Source organism: Zymoseptoria tritici, chromosome 1, assembly GCF_000219625.1.
Source record: "Zymoseptoria tritici IPO323 chromosome 1, whole genome shotgun sequence".
Taxonomy (NCBI): domain Eukaryota; kingdom Fungi; phylum Ascomycota; class Dothideomycetes; order Mycosphaerellales; family Mycosphaerellaceae; genus Zymoseptoria; species Zymoseptoria tritici.
Genome location: NC_018218.1, coordinates 3,634,758 through 3,653,226, shown reverse-complemented (window position 1 = coordinate 3,653,226; position 18,469 = coordinate 3,634,758). Strand labels below are relative to the sequence as shown.

The 18,469-nt window shown below is 54.4% G+C and overlaps 6 protein-coding genes across 6 annotated transcripts; 2 read left to right on the top strand and 4 right to left on the bottom strand.

Annotated features, from left to right (window-relative positions):
* Positions 1-18: 18 nt before the first annotated feature.
* MYCGRDRAFT_102617 (uncharacterized protein) lies at positions 19-878 on the bottom strand (the record flags this gene model as incomplete). Its single annotated transcript, XM_003856389.1, has 4 exons — positions 19-337; positions 396-461; positions 532-639; positions 698-878. 4 exons carry the CDS (start codon positions 860-862, stop codon positions 200-202), a joined length of 477 nt encoding a protein of 158 aa, XP_003856437.1.
* A 2,974-nt stretch (positions 879-3,852) lies between these two features.
* Positions 3,853-4,691, bottom strand: MYCGRDRAFT_33834 (uncharacterized protein; the record flags this gene model as incomplete). The annotated part of the gene is made up of 2 exons (XM_003856388.1): positions 3,853-3,968; positions 4,046-4,691. Coding segments are annotated over 2 exons (762 nt in total), but the record flags the coding sequence as incomplete, so codon positions are not given.
* Positions 4,692-5,818: 1,127 nt separating this feature from the next.
* Positions 5,819-6,570, bottom strand: MYCGRDRAFT_102615 (uncharacterized protein; the record flags this gene model as incomplete). The annotated part of the gene is made up of 1 exon (XM_003856387.1): positions 5,819-6,570. The coding sequence occupies one exon, from the start codon at positions 6,545-6,547 to the stop codon at positions 5,855-5,857; it is 693 nt and encodes a 230-aa protein (XP_003856435.1).
* A 1,858-nt stretch (positions 6,571-8,428) lies between these two features.
* On the top strand, positions 8,429-8,998 carry MYCGRDRAFT_89647 (uncharacterized protein; the record flags this gene model as incomplete). Its single annotated transcript, XM_003857176.1, has 4 exons — positions 8,429-8,434; positions 8,490-8,631; positions 8,753-8,839; positions 8,904-8,998. 4 exons carry the CDS (start codon positions 8,429-8,431, stop codon positions 8,996-8,998), a joined length of 330 nt encoding a protein of 109 aa, XP_003857224.1.
* Positions 8,999-10,104: 1,106 nt separating this feature from the next.
* On the top strand, positions 10,105-10,598 carry MYCGRDRAFT_89646 (uncharacterized protein; the record flags this gene model as incomplete). The annotated part of the gene is made up of 4 exons (XM_003857177.1): positions 10,105-10,158; positions 10,217-10,396; positions 10,455-10,497; positions 10,549-10,598. The coding sequence occupies 4 exons, from the start codon at positions 10,105-10,107 to the stop codon at positions 10,596-10,598; spliced, it is 327 nt and encodes a 108-aa protein (XP_003857225.1).
* A 1,641-nt stretch (positions 10,599-12,239) lies between these two features.
* Positions 12,240-17,512, bottom strand: MYCGRDRAFT_107371 (uncharacterized protein; the record flags this gene model as incomplete). Its single annotated transcript, XM_003856386.1, has 3 exons — positions 12,240-15,710; positions 16,682-17,161; positions 17,218-17,512. 3 exons carry the CDS (start codon positions 17,510-17,512, stop codon positions 12,433-12,435), a joined length of 4,053 nt encoding a protein of 1,350 aa, XP_003856434.1.
* Between the last annotated feature and the right edge of the window lie 957 nt (positions 17,513-18,469).

The following is an 18,469-nucleotide window of genomic DNA, read 5'->3' as shown; positions in this document are numbered from 1 at the left end:
AATGGTTGGAGCGGAACTGTCGATCGAAATTGTGCAGCAGTACATAGACTGAATTCGCCGTTGGTAGCTCACCGAGCATTTGAGAAGACCGGGACTGTCAGTACACGAAGCTCGACCGACATCGATCAAGATCTGATCTGTGAGTCCGCATAGCTCCACCAAGAACGGCAGACAATTTCAACCAGACCTCCAAGAAGGCTCAAGCCTTTAAACAAGGATCAGTCGAGGCATTGCACATGCCGTTTCCGCCGTGTTCCTTCTCCCGAGGGTCGTCTGGCTGGCAAGCAGAGACGCAGATGCCCTCGTACTGCGAGCCAAGATCCAGAACACTTCCACCCTGCGCGGAGAATCAGCAATCGATGAGTGATTTTGGAACCACGGTCGTGATCACTCACCCGAGTACATGAATCCACTACTGGATGCCCAAGCATGTATTCGCAAGTCGCTTTCGGATCGGTCGTCTATCGGTACAAAGAAGTGTCAGATCCGTGCTGATGGGAATGCTGGACTCATTTTGATAGAACGACTCACCTGGCAGTAGCAGAGATTGTTTTGCCCACATCCGTCCGCGTTCGGCGTGTTGGCGAGGTAATCCTCCATGAAGCCGCACCACCCAATGCACTGGCTGCCGTCGGTACACTGCACGTATCGCATTAGATCCGACTCGAGTGCATCCGCCATGTCATCAACGACTCACATAAGCCGTGTTGTCGGGGTTCCACAGGAAGTGTCCACCATCTCTCTTCACCGCATGCCTGCTGACCGCCTTGTCGTTCATCCCTTTGAACGTTTGCACGTCGAAACCGCACATGCCGGAGGCTACGAGTAGCGATGCTACGAGTGCAAGAGTAGTATTCTTCATTTTCTTTGGAAGCGAAAGAGGAAACAAAGGTGTGGTAGCCAAAGTGAGTGCAGATGGACAGATGGGAGATGAAAAGAATCAGTACAAGGCCAAACGTCCGCTCTTCACACGAATGGATGTCCGCGCTGGCCAGATATAAGCGAAACTCCTCCGCCAGATTTTCGCCTTCTAGCTGAAGCGTCCGCTCTCCAGAGTCTCCACGCTGTATCCGTATCGAGATGTCCCTAGACAGGGAAGCCGAAATTAATACGAGGCGAGTGGACAAGCGAGATGAAAAACGAGGGTGTCAGGACTCGAGAGCCCGAGGGGTGAGACAACAACGCTAGCGCGGACGACGAAGCAGGCCCTCCAATGCGCGTGGGGCGGAAATTGCCTCGACGGTCGTTAGAGATTCAAACTTGAAGAGTGATCGGTAGCGCATACATCGGCTCAGGGATCGAACTACCGAGCAAATGGTCAGGGCGAAATGCATTTGCCGAAGGGCACGGTATCGTCCCGAACTTCCCCATACCTCGACAAGCCGTGCGGACCTGGGATACGATATGACCTGATGTCTCAGCTATGGCCTCTCATTTCAACACCATGCGGCACGATCCCGTGCACCGTGCAATGATCGAAGACAGCGACGAAGTCTAGACCACTACATGCGGACCGTCGCGAACGTTCCACCCAGCCCTACTTCTCATCTCGCTATCGTTCCTGGCAAGCAATGGACCCTGCGCACGAGTGGCATGATGCCGGACCGGACATGTGTCTAAACCTTGAGCTGCTAAGGATACCCAGTACAATCTCGGACATTGCGGTGGTGTGATGAGCGAAAGCGACAAACTGTCAGGGCTGACATGTTTCTTTCGCAGAACTCCCGGGATCGAAAGCGTGATGTCGGGATAAGAAACGAGGAGCGCTAAGCTCTACCGAACACAGGCTAGTGTTGCGACTGGGGTCAGCCTTGGAGTATCAGGGGTCTCTCAGCCATGCGATGAACAACAACCGTGGACTACCTTACACTGGCATACAAATTTATGGCCGGCTCCAACAAGTGCAGCCGCTCTGGAAGGCCTCGTTCAGGAAGCCATACCAGTGGAACATGAATCAGCTGCCGATAGTAATCGGATGTGAATGAGAGTGAGATGCAACGATGGGACACGGGTTACCATGTATCACGATCGCGTGGTCAGACATGGTATGGCATGTAACATGGGGGATGGGAAATTGCGTAGTCGAGTGCACCTCATCACCCAGGAGAGCGGAGCATGATGAGTGGCGGTGATACAAGTAGGAGTTGAGAGAATCTCATTCTCAATCATTCTTGCCCACAAGAAATTGCAAAAGAATTGATCATCATGCCATCGTTTATGACTTTCTCATCCGCCTTCGTGGCTACCATGCTGTTGCTCGGGTACGCACACCTGCAGACCTCGCTCCATTGCCGCAACAGCAGCTAACGTTCTTACGACGCAGATCGGTCTCAGCCGAGACCAGTCAAGGAGTCTTCGGCAGGCCAATCCGGGGCGTGAAGGGTATCGTCAATTTTGTCTGCTACGAGGATGCGGACCAGGTGAGTCCGCAGATCTTGCTCTGCATCAAGTCCTCATTGTTTGGACTGTAGCTGACGTGGACACTTCTGTCTACCAGCACAGCGTGAACATGGCAAACACCACTGCAGCCTGTGACTTCATCAAAGGCATCATGTACCCCAACGATCCCGACACCGCGAGCAACGTGTGTATCCCACGGCCTCTCCTGGAAAGCCATCACGGACACTGACATTGACATCAAGTGCATCTTGGACAACGACTACACGGACCGTGCCCTCATCGCGGAACGGATCTACGGCTTCTGCGCGTCCGGTTATGACCAGGCCTGCTCGTAAGACACCCGAATCTGTCCTTGTATCGTTTGTGTCCGAACCGCTGCTGACTTTTGCACCCTTCTGCTTTAGTACTCAAGGCGACGAAACGGACACCCAGTGTGTAGTAGGCGCACCCAACCCCCCCGGGCGACGATGAGTGATCCGGCAGTCCTCATCTGCGAACGGTGCGAGACGATTTCGAGTCTGAAAGCGATGCGTGGAAGGACATCTCGGCTGCACGTTCATCGCTGGCTTGGATGTGGGCCCCAGAAGCCATCTTGTACATATCAAGCCATTCAAGATATCGCTTCGAGCTGGGTTCACAACCCAGGAAGTCAATGAAGGTCTTCGTCTCCAATTGGCATACTCTCATGTGTAAAACCATGTCTCGATGTCTTCGCATATTCTTCTCGTTCATGATATCGCACGCGAGGCCAGCTTCGAAACAATGAGGGCAAACAAGCCGCCTACAGAGTGTGCGTAGTACTTGCCATCCATCATACTTGTCATGATTTGAACAAAACACCCTCTGGCTTTGACATGACTCCCAGCTTTCATCGAGTGCTTCGTCTCCTAATAGATCTCCGATCGTGATTGGTGTAGAGCACCGCCAGGATCATCTGTTCGAGCGGCATGTGCGAAGGAAGACCCATACGCCGGATTTCGCCCTCGCCGGCGTTTCTCGCTCGTTGCTAATCAGACGCCACGCTCAAAACTGATCTGTTGGGTTTCGGCCATGTTCCTGGTCATGTCGAGTAGCAGAGCCAGGCCTGGTTCTGTGGGAAAGGACAGTATCCAGGAAAGGCAAAGAGGTGTCAGGATTTCCACCCGTTACGCTCGACAGAGATTGAACAGTCGAGCAGATGACGTGGAGAAGACCAGCATAGTGATGAAAACAAGAGAGAGAGAGAGTACAAGCAGCAAGTACAGCCTCAGATCTAGGTGAACAATGTCAGCCAGAGCCGACCGTGCCGACGACGTAAGCAATGACTTCGTACCGCAATTCTCCTCTGTACAACGAGTAACAATGCATACAGCTTCCTGCTTTGCCCAACAGCCTCCGTCCATCTTTCTCCCACGCTTCTACCATATCTGAGCCCCAGAAAGGCTTGCCTGACCATCAGAAGGTCGATGCTCGTCAGGCGAACCGAGGCCTCCTTCTGGTTTCAGCAGGCAGTACTTGAGAACACTCCGTCATCTGATTGATATTGTTGACTCCAAGCAAGCTCAAGCGAGTGTAAGCGGTTGCGTAGTCTGCAGTAGACCGTTAGCAAGGCTCGTAGACGGGAGAAGGAGCAAGATCTGTGGTTTGGCGTATCAGGCCGACTCACCCGAGTTCCAGTGGTCCTGCCCGTCGACGGGATCGATAAAATCCATCCACTCATCCTTCATCGAAGGATTTGCAGCGAGAGCAACATCGGTCTGCAATCTAAAAATCCTTCTCGGCCTTTCCTGGATCGTCTCGTTGTAGTATTTGACGTCCCAGATCATCGGCGTGCTATCCTGCGGACGACCTGCCAGCGCGGGATCCACAAACCTCTGGATACTTGTCGAGTGAGCACCCAGAAGTGCTGCCAACTCATGAGGCTCGATCGTCTTGGCACGGAACAGGCTGATGAGCTCATCGGCAGGTGCAGTCACCGAAGGCAGAAGTCCTTCGACCGCTGGTACTCGGGAGTCTTTGCGCCCCGCGAAGAATCGGATACGCGATCCCAGAGGACAAGTCACGACGGCATGGATGGCGCCGAACTGGATCAGATCCGCCATCGATACGTTGAAAGTCCTCTGCCACTGTTTCATCTGCGCTGGCATCCGCTCCAGGCCGCGATCCTCCTTTCGTCCAATCTCGGAGCCGGAAAGCACGATGCTGCCGTCTGCACCGCCGAAGTCTTGTCCTTGAGCCGCCAGCTCGCTCGACCACGGTCCGGCATCGTGGAAATCGAGACGTATCGCGGCGCGGGCGACGTTGTTACACTGTAAGTGACTGTCTCCTGCTGCCTGTAAACGCAGAGGTCATTGCGTTAGATATGTGAGACCAAACGCAGCCTGCGATCTGCGTGGTTAGAATTGGCCTTCGTACCTTCCGGCTCGTGGGAATACCTTACATGTATCAGCTCGGCATCTCTTCGAGTTTAATGGACCCGGCGCACGATAGCCATTGGGTTCGGACTCGGCCTTTTCGTTCCCCAAGAGAATGTTCGAGACGCTCTTGCCGACGGGTGTCGTCGCCCCATTGACCAAGTTGCCGATCAAGCGGGTGTTGTACAGCGGAGTGACGGCTCGTATTTCTTGATGATGACCTCGCGCTATCGCAGGCGTTCAATATCGTGGGATCGTTTCGGCTTGCTGAGATCTCCCAAGGGGCCCTCACGAGACTCGGAAAAGACCTCACAAGACTTTGGAGGAGCGTTTAGCCTTGGGTTTTCTAAAGCGGTAGATGCATGTAGAGAACGCTCGATAGGGCCTCTAGCGATCTTGCCAATTGTGTAGGCCAAGGATCCGGATCCTGTAAAGGGCGCAGGCACAGCTGATGGCTCGTCGATCGATGGACTGCGTTTGCCATGGTCTCGCGCTCGTGCGACCACACCACCGGCGCAAACTCCGGCGAGTGGTCGGTGTGAAGACAGCAATCAAGCTGGGTCCCAGTACGCCGTGGACGAATGCACGACCTGACGTCTCCGTTGAGTGGTACGAACCGTCGTACCAAGCAGGATCGGCGGACTTGTCTCTCCGCAGAAGCTCATGGCACAGCACAAGTCACCAGTCACGGCCGGCGGGCCGATGAGTGATATGGAGTATGTCACTCTACCCCTGCATTGTGGTTTGCTCGAAATAGAGAACAATGCCGGGTACGAGTAGTGGCCGTGTGCTTTTGTAGTGGCCTTGGCAGGCAGTGTTTGCAGAGGTTCTAGACCCGTCTTCGGGTCCAGCTCAATGGATCGCTTCTCGTCTCTGCAGCTTTTGCGATGCCTCGATCCATACCCGATCTTCGAGCTCTACAGCCCACGTCATTCTGCCGGAATCCTACCAGCGGACATGTCATGCTCAGAAATGCCTTTTTCAATCTCAACACGTTGAGAGCTGGAGGGAATGCACTCGACATCAGACAGCATTGTCGTATATTGCGCTGGCAATATTGCCTAGGTACAAGCCGAACTGAGATTCTCTGCTTGAACTCCTCCGTACCCGTCGCCAACCCGCTGTAAAAGCTGTAAAACACTACGATGGTTACACTGAAGCAAATTCTGCAAGTCCGCCATCTGTTCCTTCAACTGTTCAATCTGACTCTCCGCCTTCCGCTGCTCCCTCTGCAGTTCCTTGATGTAAGCCGTCGCGGTGCTAATGATGACGGCTTTGGAAGGTCCACGAGAGGCGAGCGCGGCGTCCTCGTGATCGGAAGGACCGACGGTGGTGTTGCAGGCGTCTTTGAGAGAGGGGAGAGTGAGCCGGAGAGTCGAGATTGAGGTGTTGAGATTGTCGCGGTAGCGACGCTCAACTGCGGCGTGTGGAACGCGGCGATAAGGACGGCTCGGAGGGCGGAGTGGGGACTTTGGTGGTGGTGAAATCGATAGGCCGTGGTGGGAAGGGGATGTCGAAAAAGTGCTGATGGTTGACGGAAAGTGGACGCTGGTATCGGCGAAGTCGTTGTTGTTGCCACCGAGGGAGTCCTCCGAGTCCGAGCTCCTTCTCTCGGCGGTTCCGTCGTAAGAGTCGGTGCGGTAGAAGCGCAAGTTAGGATTGTTGTTGGTGGTGGAAGACATCGAGATGACAGGACAGATGGAGTCGAGACTCGAGATGTAGTCGCTCGGAGCATTGCCAGAGAGGTACTGCATAGGCGGGAAGTAGTTGCTGGCCATTTCATAGGTGGATGAAAGTGGTTGGGTCATCGCGAGTGTGGTGTGAGTCGTCGTGAGGACGAAAGGTTTGAACAGGGAATCACGTTGATCCGCGTCAGCTCTTCTCTGATGTTCCGTGGTGAAGTCGCGCAATGGAAGGCAGACGCGGCCGACATATATGCTGACGCCTGCCTCTCTTGCCGGACCCGCATGATACCAACGGAACGTTTGCTCCTCGGGCGTGCACAGATGAACTGCTCGAGCTTTCTAGGCATTCAGCGCATGACCGGATACGCAGCTCCTCACACAGGAGGCGTCATACGAAACAGGATGCTATGGGGAAAGGAGTAAAGCCTCTCGCATCTCAGTGACAAGTGAAGTCTGGAGAAAGCGCTCACTTGGCACCCATCGTTGGACGAAGTGGGGTGATCTTCCTCGCAGTCCACGCCGCCCACGGCCGGCATCGTGTCCGAACTGGCTGCGTGAGATATATCTCTTGTTGTAATACACAGATTCTGGGTCTGAGCCACAGCATGTTCTTGTGGTCTCACGTCTGAGGGCTCAGGATCACCAGCTCCCCGTCCGGTCAATTCGATCACGGTCCAGACCGCCGGAGCTGAAGGACCTCTCCTCCACGTGAAAGCAGGACAAGAGTCCTGGCATGCTGGTTTCGCGACAATCGTCTTCGATATGCTTCTACGGCTTCATCATGGGTCATGTGGTATTTGCAAAACGTCTGGGAAGCCGAGATCTGGACATGGTCGAAAGCTGGTCTGGTTCCTCACTCTTGACCCATGGATTTATGGGAGTGAACGCAAGCAGGAGCGACACATTTCGAATGTCGACTATGGATACATGCGACCACGGAGAGGTCAAATCCCGCCGGAATGATCGCACCGATGCGGTCTCCATCAGCTGCACGGTCTGCATGTTTCCAGTGCCATGGCGACAGTCTATCTGAACGATATAATCACCAGGAGTCGCATCGGGAAGCAGATCCCTATAAGACACCTTCTGCGTGCAGTCGAAGCTACTTCGTTCGCGCATCCGTTCCATCTTCAACGTTGATCTCGACTGAGGGTAAATCGGCTCCGGACGCTATCGAAAACATCCTCTGGATCGAAAGGAACAAGCAAGTCCCGCCCTAGGAAGCATTCCCAAGCCAATGTGAACTGGAGAATTCGGCATTGCTGGCCCGAAGCATCGATCCAGGTCCCCCACGTCCACGCCCACGTGCTCGCAAGCCTAAACTTTCGACTACAGTGCAGTATGAGAGTGGTGAAAATCGCGCATACAGGGATTAGTGCCGGGATCGGGCAGCGAATACGAGAACTACATCCGGTCCAAGTCAGGTTGTGGCTGGTTCGATGTGACCTCCCTGGTTCCTGGATTCACAAGGACCGCTGCGGACTGCCTCGACATTTTAGATGATACTCCAACCTTTACTGTGCGGACGCTTCCGCAGCAGCACTGCGCAGCATGGTAATGAAGCAAGCCGCCACATAGCGAGGACATGCTTTTACAAACCTCTCTCGCCGTCGTAAGACGTGCGTCGGCAAATGTGGAAGGCGGACGACATTTCTCCGTAAGGGCCAGGAATCGCAAGGCTCAGGCTGGCCAAGCCCTTGCACAGGAACCCGCATGGCCTGAGGAAGTCACATCGGCCCAAACACTACCTACTAACCTAGCTTCGAACGAACATACTGCTGTAACCTGTTGTTCGTTAGTCGCTGTTGTTCCGATGATGCGGCACTTATTCCCACGCGCACATTGTCCACTGTAGATATATTGCGGCCTTTGCCCTCTCTTCTCCCTCCATCGACACCCATACGACCGGCTCTCCTTCAAGCCACTTGAGTCCACGCTCCCAGTACTACAATGAAGGTAGGGCACAGGTCCCTCTTGCACTCTTCTATTGCCTCCGACTAACCCACATCAGGGCCTTTTTGCCGTCCTTGCTGCGGCCGCCGTCGGTCCGGCCTTCGTTTCTGCGCAATCTCGCACACATTGCGTCTGCCAGAAAGGACCCCAGTCTCCCAACGCTGGACCTCTCCATGCCAACAATGATGCGACCGAAGCAGGTAAGGTATCACCTTGCGACCCTCTGAATCAAAGCCAAAAGCGCGGCGTTCACGATCGCCCCGTCTGTGGACTCGTTATTTGGCTTTCCTCAACCGTACCTTTACTGACATCCTTCTACAGCCTGCAAAAAATGGGGAGGGGAAGCATTTACCGAACACTTCCCCCCCTACACTCAGGACGATACCACGGAGCTTTGCACCGACAACAGTACGTTCTCACCCTTGGCCGCGCGGGCGGCAGAAGGCAAATGCAGCTAATACGAAAAAACCAGGCTGCATCGATCAGCCCACTTTTGTGCGGTACTGCAGACTATATGGCGCCTATGGTCCTCCAAATTGCTGGGGTTCCGACTGCAACCCCAACTAATAGAAGACAAACACGTGGGCATGATTTGTTGGCATTTGCATCGAAAATATGCTCAAGGATTGCACTCTGTGACAGGATCTGTTTGCTCGCCCTCGATACGACTTGTTTGCATCAACGTACTCATATCAATTCAGAGACGTCGTAGAACAACGCAACTGTCACAATCCATATGCATAGCGAAGTTCAAATTGAACAAATTGAATGTGAAGCCGTGGTTCCCTTAGGGTTGATAAGATGTGCAAGCGATTAATGATCGGCACTGATGTCACCCGATGTGGACTCGATCGATCATCTCAAATTCGAAGACATCTCAATCTGATCACATCATCATCTCATATAACCTCGACTGCCTCGCTTCGCCGCACTGCCTGGTCGCTCGCTGAAGTTCACGGAGGGGAAAAACTACTGCCGCAAATCCCACGCTGGACCACGACCCTGTCGACGAGGTCTCCTGCCTGATACGACAAGGTAGAGCTGTGAGGTGATAACTTACTCCTCAATTCCAAGGGATAAGCTCAGGCCGGAGTCCTCGAGACCCGGTGCCGTCACCAAAGCAAAAACTCCTGATCAGTACACCGACATTTCCGGGCCAATGTGAGCTCGCGATGATGGTCGATGCCTGCCGATGTCGTCTTTGGATAGCCGTGGACAATTCGAGGGTCCACTGGGCCACCCTGGCTTCAGAGAGCGCAACAGCGTACAGAACAAGGGCAATCAGGCCCGTCTTACTTCTTGATGTCCAATGGAGCGCAAACATAGGCCATTAAGGGAAAAGGCATCCCACGCAGGGCAATCGAAGAGAGACAGGAAGTCCAGCGATGGCCGTGCATATAAGGTAGCTGAGGAGACACTTCCGCGTACCCTCCATGAACGAATTGAGTTGTCCTCTTCGGAACCTCATTGTGCCAGCCTCCTTCGGTCTTTGCGTCCCTTCAAGAGGCGTCAATGTTACCCGACCAACAACGTCTCACCACCTTTCTTCTTCAACGCTGAACTTTACGGCGCCTCCGTACTTCGTGACTACTTCGTCAAGTCTCGCGCGACTTCCTTTCCACCAACACTCGACAGCACAACGTCCCATCTATCCAGCCCTCCCGGTCTTCAAAATGCGTGGTGCTCTCAACTTCGCTCTGTGGATCGGCAGCTCTTACGCTACATACGTAAGATAAGCCGCCGAGTTCTCTCTTTGGTGCTGTATGCTAATGGACCGTGCTTTAGAAATGCATCTACAAAGATGACCTTTTCCCTTACGGTGCCCACCAGTCTGCTCGCCAGGAGGCCATCAACGCTCGCGAGTATGTGACGGCCCGCCACTGTGGAGATTTCGGAGAGAACCAAGGCTGCTGCCTCGACTTGCAAGATCAGAGCTATCAACCGAAGTACTACCAGTGTCGTCCGGTAGGTAAGGATTCCTCCGCTACATTGCTCGTCCTAATCCAACTGCTTCTAGAACCAGCATTGCATCGCGCCAGACGCTCGCTGTGCAATCTTCAGCGATGGTAAGTCTTCCCAAGGATTGAGAGAGGCCCTGCTGACCTTTCTTCTCGTAGGTACCGCAGACTGCGGCTGTGAGAATGCGAAACATGGCAGTGCTTGCTAGATCTGATCAGATTCGCCATGGTCGGGGAGGAATGCTCGGTGCAGCCTCTGCTGTCAAAGCTCTCTGCGGGAACTGAGGAGGTTCTGCGCCTGATTCGAAGAGAGTTGTACAGCAGCCATCATTAAAACTTAGCTCAGGGCCGAGGCCAACTCCCACCGCTCGTTATCAAATTTGATGTAAAGAGTCGACGAAAACTGAGCAAGACCAGCGGCTACTTATATCATTCCAGTGCAAAGCTCCCGTGCCGAACGGTGGCTCGATACTGCCACGCAGGATGAAGGAGACCAGCGCGTTGAAAGAGGCCAACGTGAAATTGGACGAGGCCTGCTTGGAAGGAAGTAGAACTCGTGTTCCGTACGGAGATGTGCCGAACTCCATGTTGCTGTCCTCTTCGGACGTGACCTGATGCTTTGTCAAACTTGCATTGGCTGACCGCTCTGGGATGTCGGCATACAATCTAGGGGGCATGAATTACTTCTTAATTTTTGTCTCAGAGGCCGTGTAAGCAAAGTGGACCGGCGTTGGATGCGCTAGCAACTATCCAGAGCTGGTTCGAGCTCGGAGATGTGTCTGTTGATATAAAAGGACATTGTTCCAGTCGTCGATGGTTGGCAGTACTCCTTACTCAGACCGTGCACACAGCAATCGACGCAAGCTGCCGAAGCCCGCGTTGTTGTATCCTCCGATATTGGGCATGATTCGATGGTATCACGCTGGGTCGTAGTATCGTGCCACTTGTGCCAGACAAAGGTTGCACCGATGATGACCTGATTCTGGCCTGATCGTACCACCGGAACTTCCGAAGCGCCAAAATGTGAGACCCCTAGCGCCATGGAAAATCCTTTGACGACACCCTGTCTAGAGCTGATACTGTATTTCATTTGCGATGCTTGTTCTGGTCAGTCTGTGCAGTGAGGGCCCGATGTCCATATCCAATATCCATCAATTTTCAGACGCCAAGCACCCACGTCAGCATTCGCCTCTAGCAATCCGATTCTGGCGTCTCTGCAATGGCTAATTCTTCCTCGCCGGTCGGGTATGGGTGGTTGCTTCCAAGAGGATCCTCTTAATGGAAGGCGGCTGGAGTCGAGTTCTATGAGAATTGCCTTGATGTGATGGATCCACAAGAAGAAGACATGGAGAAGGTTTCTCTCTGGCGCAGGGAATCTCCGTGATCACGCCGTCAACCTCTTGACGCCAGTGTCCATCCCTCATCTCGACCTTTCGCGTCCGATGCTCCATGAGCTCCGATCTCCCTTGGTGGGCTGGACAAATACACTTTCACAGCAAAGAGGAATTCACGGCTACCAAAATGTATTGCACGAGATCCGGGAGGTAGTGCGTGGTTGCCGGACAACCAGCGCAGGGATGTCCACGCCGCGTACATGGGTGCTTGCTCGCCTGCTCCCCGACGTGAGTTGCTTCCATCTTCCACCTTTGATCGAGTCTCAGCAGTAGACCTGCGTTGCGTGAAGATCTTGAACACAGATGCAGCCATCCACAATCTTCGCCGATCTGGTGTCAGCGTTGAGCGTGTGACCCGGTCAGCACACATCATATCGCTCGCCGGCCCGGCTCACGATCCACGCAGGACGATGTGCCTTCGGATCCAGAAGATGCTCAGAGATGCTCAGAGATATTAGTTAATGATTAGACTACAGAACGCACACTGATCAGCCTTTGACCTTGGAAAAACAGGGGTATCTTCACACGCAGATCACATTCCTCCCTATCACACGCACGTGCGGACATGCTCTTCACATGTGACCGCACACCACGGCAGCAGCCGTTCGTCCTTGTTCCTTCTCTTGACCCTCGTTGCATACCCCTCCACCTATCTTTGTGTCCGCCAGTAACCAGCGATCTCCTCCAGCACATCACTCATGATGCTAGGACTGGCCATCAATCCATGCCCCTCGCCCGGAAGGACTCTCACCTCACATCTCGTCTGCGAGCGCTGCGGGTCTGCCCATGAAGACCGGCTCCTTCTCACATGCGACTCCAGACTTTGCGAGAGCGCCCGTCGGTTGATTTGCGCGGCCAACCACTTAATGTTCGCGATAGGCACACGCTTATCGTCATCGCCGTGGGTGATGATCATGTCGCGGCCAACGTCCGTGTAACGGAAACCGACATCTCGGTGCCGCTCGAGACACACCAGGAGATCAGTCGCAGGATTGCTGTCGCGGGTGGCGAGGTCCCATGTGCGCTGTGTCAGACGAGTGGTGTACTCTGCTTGACGCTGACTTTCGGCGTGTTCGGCGGCGTTGAGGCCGCTTGAGGCGTAGGTGAAGCTGGGATCAGTAGGGACGGCGGTGGCAGTCAAGATCAAAGAATTGTGACTCATTCCCGGACTCAGACTTCCGTCTTCGCTATTGCTGAGAGGCCAGCCTTCGAGCGGCGTCGTTTCGGGCATGTACTGGTCCATTAGCATCATGGACATTCGACGATTGTCATCAGGTCGATCGTCACTTGATGCTGGTCTTGGTGGAAGCTCGTGCGTTGGGCGTATTGGAGTCTTCATGTTGCTGTAGTTCTTCCTCTTACTGACCGGCTTCAGGGATGCTGACGTCGCGGTCAAGAAAGAGGTATTTGCAGCTTTCAAGAACGGCGCCGGAATGACTCGCAGAAAGCGCTGACTTCGTGGGAGAGGTTGGGCAGGCGTACCGGTCTCCGCATATGAGATGGCCTCCAGCTGGCTCGGTGGGACCCATGGCGCAAGGAGATGCACTTTACCCTTGATCATATGCGGGTAGACCAGTGCAGTGGCGAGCGCATAGACAGCTCCGGCCGAGTGGGCAAGGAGGCTGAAGTTTGGAATTCGGAGATGCTGGCAGATAGCAAAGACGTCCTCGGCCCATCCCAGCGGTCCTGACTTATCTGTTGATGGTACCGGTGCACTTCCGCCAACTCCGGGACGATCCAGCGTGATGAGTCGCAGACCCAATGTTGCGGCCAATTCGTCGTAAAACGCCGTCACATATCGCGTAAGACCCATACCGACGCAGATGAACACCGCGGCTCCTTTGGGATCGCCTACTTCTGAAAATGCTATGATGCGGCCAGTGACGGGATGTCGAAGTTTGCTGTTGAGTCGTGGAGCAGCCAGGAATGTAACAATATCGTCCTCTATACTGTCTCTGCGCGGCAGCGAAGGCACCTCGCCCAGATCGCGCGGCGGACGAGCATCGCCCATTGATTTTCTTCGGCCTTTCTTCTTCGCAGAATCCACGGACTCGTCGCGCTGTTTGCTTCCATTCGCTTTCGGCGATTTCTGCATTTTGATAGATTTTGCTTTGTTGGGAGTCGCAGGACGCGATGCATTCTTAGGCGGTGTTGGAAGATCTAAGCCTTGCAGCCACAACGGACTCGGACTCGAGGCCCCAGATCGATATGCCGGTTCTCCTCCGATGGCGTGATATTCTGCGCCGCGGAACCTGTTCACAGCATCATTATATGAATAATCTAGTGAAAGCTGCTGAAGACTCGAATAATCAGAGGGCGTCGGGCTGTGTGACGACAAAGGTCGCTTCGAGTCCAAGGAATGCTTCGGCATGCCTATGTCAGCACGCGGAACGGGAACAGGTATCTTTGAGCCGCGCGCTTGCGCGCCTTTGGGCCCCGGAAGTGGCGTGACTTTTTTGGTGAGGGCGGGTGTTGTCATCACATTCCCATTCGGACGCGATCGGCTGGGAGAAGCCTGTCTTCCAGAGTCACTGGGCACATCAGCCGCCATATCAGCAGCATGCATATCCTTGACGGCAAAATTCTCCAAGCTTGGCTCGACGGCCGGCTCGGACACAATCGTATCTTTGAGTCGTGATTTCCGTCGTTCTCTCAATTCCTTGATCCGCTTCACCGTCTCGTCTTCATCTCCCAAGTCCGCCCATTTCGAATCTGGAATGGTGTCGGACGTTTTGTACGACATGGCTGGTGTTGCCATTGTCGATTTCCTGGTCTTCTTGCCCTTTCGTCTCGGACCTGGACCCAGACTGTGCCGCAACGAAGATGTTCTCGTTGGCACAGAGTCCGCGATCAGGCCAGGCGCACCAGACAATGGCCTTGCAGTTTCACCGCTGGGCGAAAGTCCGCCCGACGTGGTACTGGCACTGGCAGCACTTTGTCGGCGCTCGGAGTGGTTGGGAGCTTCCGTGGCCACTGTTATAGAAGGCACAGAGTCTGGGAGCTGCTCCTTGGATGTTGGCGCATCGGCATCAGCCTGATGTTCCATGGTCTTCGGCGAAGATGGCTTTGGGCTATTCCTTGCTATGATTCGCTCAGCGAGCGAAAGCGAAAATATACCTCCGCTGCGCTTTGAAGGCGAGGCTATGGAGCTTGCAAAGGAGTCCTTCGACGACTCATTCTCCTTGTCCGATGTGCGCGAGTGTGCGACCTCTACCACATTCTCATCCCAGCTCTTGTGTGAGCGCAGACGTTCTACGCTCGCGTGTTCGGGCACGCTGCCAATGCTCACCGCCGAAAGGGAGCTCCGCCGAGAATTAATCTGACCACGTCGAGTGCTAACGGACGCCGGCCGGGACCTTGGTTTCGAGATCGATTTTGAGGTGAAAGAGGAAGATCGCAGGTTGTTGGCGGAGGTACGGTGGGACAAACCAGACGCCGGGCGCGACGTTGGGACCGTTGGCGAAATAGCGGCGTCACTCAGGCCGTCGTCGTCGTCGTTGCGTGCTGGGCCAGTGCCATACTCCACGCCAAACCCCGGCGATGTAGGCCCACGGTGTGCGGAGGATCTGCTGGAGATGGAGGCTTCGGATGATTGGTTGCGCGCGTGTGGAGTCCGCCTGTTTGCGGCGTCGGAGTAGAAGTCGCTGGAGTCGGGCAATGGGGTGAGAGTGTCTGTTTCCAGCGACGAGATGATGGACGAGATAACCGCGGGCTTCGCAGTCGCGCGAGAAGTGCGCTTGGGCCGCGCTGGAGAGAAATCCGGTACTGGCTGCGGCTCGCTGGTGGTGTCTGGGCGACTTTGGGCGGGAAATGGCTCGCGCCGTAGATCACCGTCCATACTGTGCCTGTGCCGCGTAGGCCGGACCTGACGAGCGACGACGTCGATTGTTTGAGAGGAGATGGAGGCCTCGGGCCAGGCGAACGGAACTTTAGCAGTCGTCTAGCATGCCGGAGATGGCGATGGTACGGCCGGGAGGATGTGTAGGTATATCGCGAGACACCTATAGCAGGCAGGTATCCTCACAGATCGGACCCGCCCACCGCCCGAACCGTCTGTGACCCAGCAATCCACGCCACGCTTCCCGTATACTTTTGCAGTGCTCGCGTTGTGTGGTATTCGGATGGCCGAGGGTGCCCTTGCGCGGTCGGTGCTTGTCTCCCGAACGAACAACAAGACGACGCGAGCCAGGACTGGGACGCGATGCAGCGAGAGATGTCGTCGGAGATGGATGGAGTGGAGGACCGACGGCGGGAATGCAAGAATAAGGTAGTTCAACAACAAGACCTCCTTGGCCGAATACAGGTAGCGCAGAAAGGGCAGACGACAAGAAGCAGCAGCACTACCTAGAACTACCCCGGCGCAAGTCATTCGGCACGTCTAAAGTGTTTGAGATTACAGGGAGAACCCCTGGTCGACTACTAATGCCCGGTGGTGGTCGAAAGGAGTGCTGTGCTACAAGCACGTTTCATACTCTGCTGCGAACCATTACAGTACTATTTCCTTCGTCATATCAAAGTACAACTTGTCTGAAGCGCCGTACGCGATCGGGAGTACCTTAGGCGACCAAGGAGAGGGCGAGGCATTGAAAAGCTTGTGGAGCGAGTGTCCATAGATCTGCGACAGCGGGCCTCGTCCCGTACCGAGGCACTTCTGCTATTAACAGTAAGGCGATCTCTCCTCATGCTCTCATAACACTTCTGTGCAACACATTTTGAATCAAGATCGTATTGTCGGCAGCAGGCTCTCACGCTTGATGGATGAGTATGATTGTCCGCTTCACGGCTATATAGTCAAAGCATTCTTCCAGGTGGGGGACCCTCAGCAGCTTCCACAGCAAACCGGACCTCGCCGTGTCCACTACATCAATCCTCCAGCGGACACGGAAAAGCCTTCTCACCTCTCCGAGCCCTTGAGGCATTTGTGAATCGCACCATATCTTCGCAGCCTTGCAGGAGAAATCTCCATTCCCGCACAAACGTCTCCGAAAGCTCCCAGCTCGCCAATTGATCCGGTGTACTCCAGACCAGCAAACCGCCACGCTGCCATGTTCCATCCACGTTTTCCAACGCTCCAGAGTGGCGGATACAATTCGAGAAGGCGATCGAATCCAGCTGGCCCGTCAAAATCCCGCGAAGCACGTTGAATCGGAAGCGGGCATGAGGAATTATGTCCAGTATGGGATCGTGCGCTATCTCATGTTGAAGCTGAACCGGCTTGAGGGCCTCTGGACAATGTGTCCTGCGACAGCGTGGTGTCAGATACGGATTCGCCATCTGCAGAGTCTCGGCGTTGATGCAAAGATGTCGTCCATTGGAGATACTCGCGGCCATGAGATTGCGGTTGATGAGATGCGCAAGCTCGTCCCAACAAGTGCGGTCTACACGACCGTCAGTCGCTTGTTTGACAATTCATCATCGGTCACTGCGGACTGACCCTGCATCAGAACTGGACTTTCCTCTTCCATTGGAGAAGGTGTTTCTTCATCGTCTTCGATCACAGAGGACGGTCCGTCGGATTCGCTTCGCTCGCTTCGCGGTCTGTATTGCTTGGGCGACAACCCTGATCGTTGACGCTGACGAAAGGCTCGTTGATTGAGACGATTCTGGATCCTCCTACGCTCGGCGGGATCGCTCTGCGTTATCCAACACTCGTTGCTGACGCTACATAGATCAACAGCCGAAGCAGAAAGCATTGGCCCAAATTTATCGCGATTCGAGTGCTCCGGCATAATGTCGTTGCTTCAAGGGAGGTGGAGCCATCAGGGTGATTATGTCCTGTATATGACTGCCAACAAGCCACCCACAGAGAAAGCGGCCTCAATGCCGAGCTCGCGAGATTGTGAAGCCTGGGCATCTTGCATTGGGAGAGGATCTCGAAGTCTCTGGCACCTGCGAGCGGCAACAGACCGGGTGTCCGGGTCATCCACAGCCTTCTGTATTTTCTTCTTACGGCTGGGAGGCAGCAAGTGGAGCGATTGATCATTGCTTTCGCCAGTACGATGAGAAGAAGTAGGTGAAACCTCGTCTAGAGCGTGGCATTTTCTCGCTGTATTCAACTTATTGGAATGCAGGTCCTGTCAAGCTGTCCAATTTATAGACAAGCGCGGGTCCAATATCGAACATCAGCAGACATGCAGTCGGAAGGATGTCCGTGAGGCGCCGCCGGTGGAATGGTTTGTGCGTTAGCAGCACCGCGTTTCGGAGAGCACTGCGAAAAGCCGTTGAAGTCGCCGTGAGACGACCACCAGATAACGTCAGAGATTGGGAGACGGATCAGGTAAGCAGCATCTCGAATGATTTTGCGGATAGCAATGAAGAGTCTGTAGGAAGTAAACAGGGAACCTCGGGTTAAGGGTGGAGGTACCTCTTGTCGGAGAGCCTCTGCCTTCTAGTGGCTGCTTGGGCTTCTGCGTAGAAGTACGCCTCCTTCGATCGTTTCTCCGATCTCTCGCGCAGGCTGCACACTCCAGGCCACTGCAGTCCGACACACATGGTGCAATTTGAGCGGGACCACGGAGGTAATTATCTTGTTGGTACCTCCAGGTTGCTCGTGGTGAATCTCAAAACGACCCGCCGTTGACGTCACTCAAAACAAGAACAGGTAAACAGGATTATGCAAAGACCTTGGGTGTTCACATCTATTGTGCATTCTGTCAATTGGTCTCACCATGCACCATACAAAACAC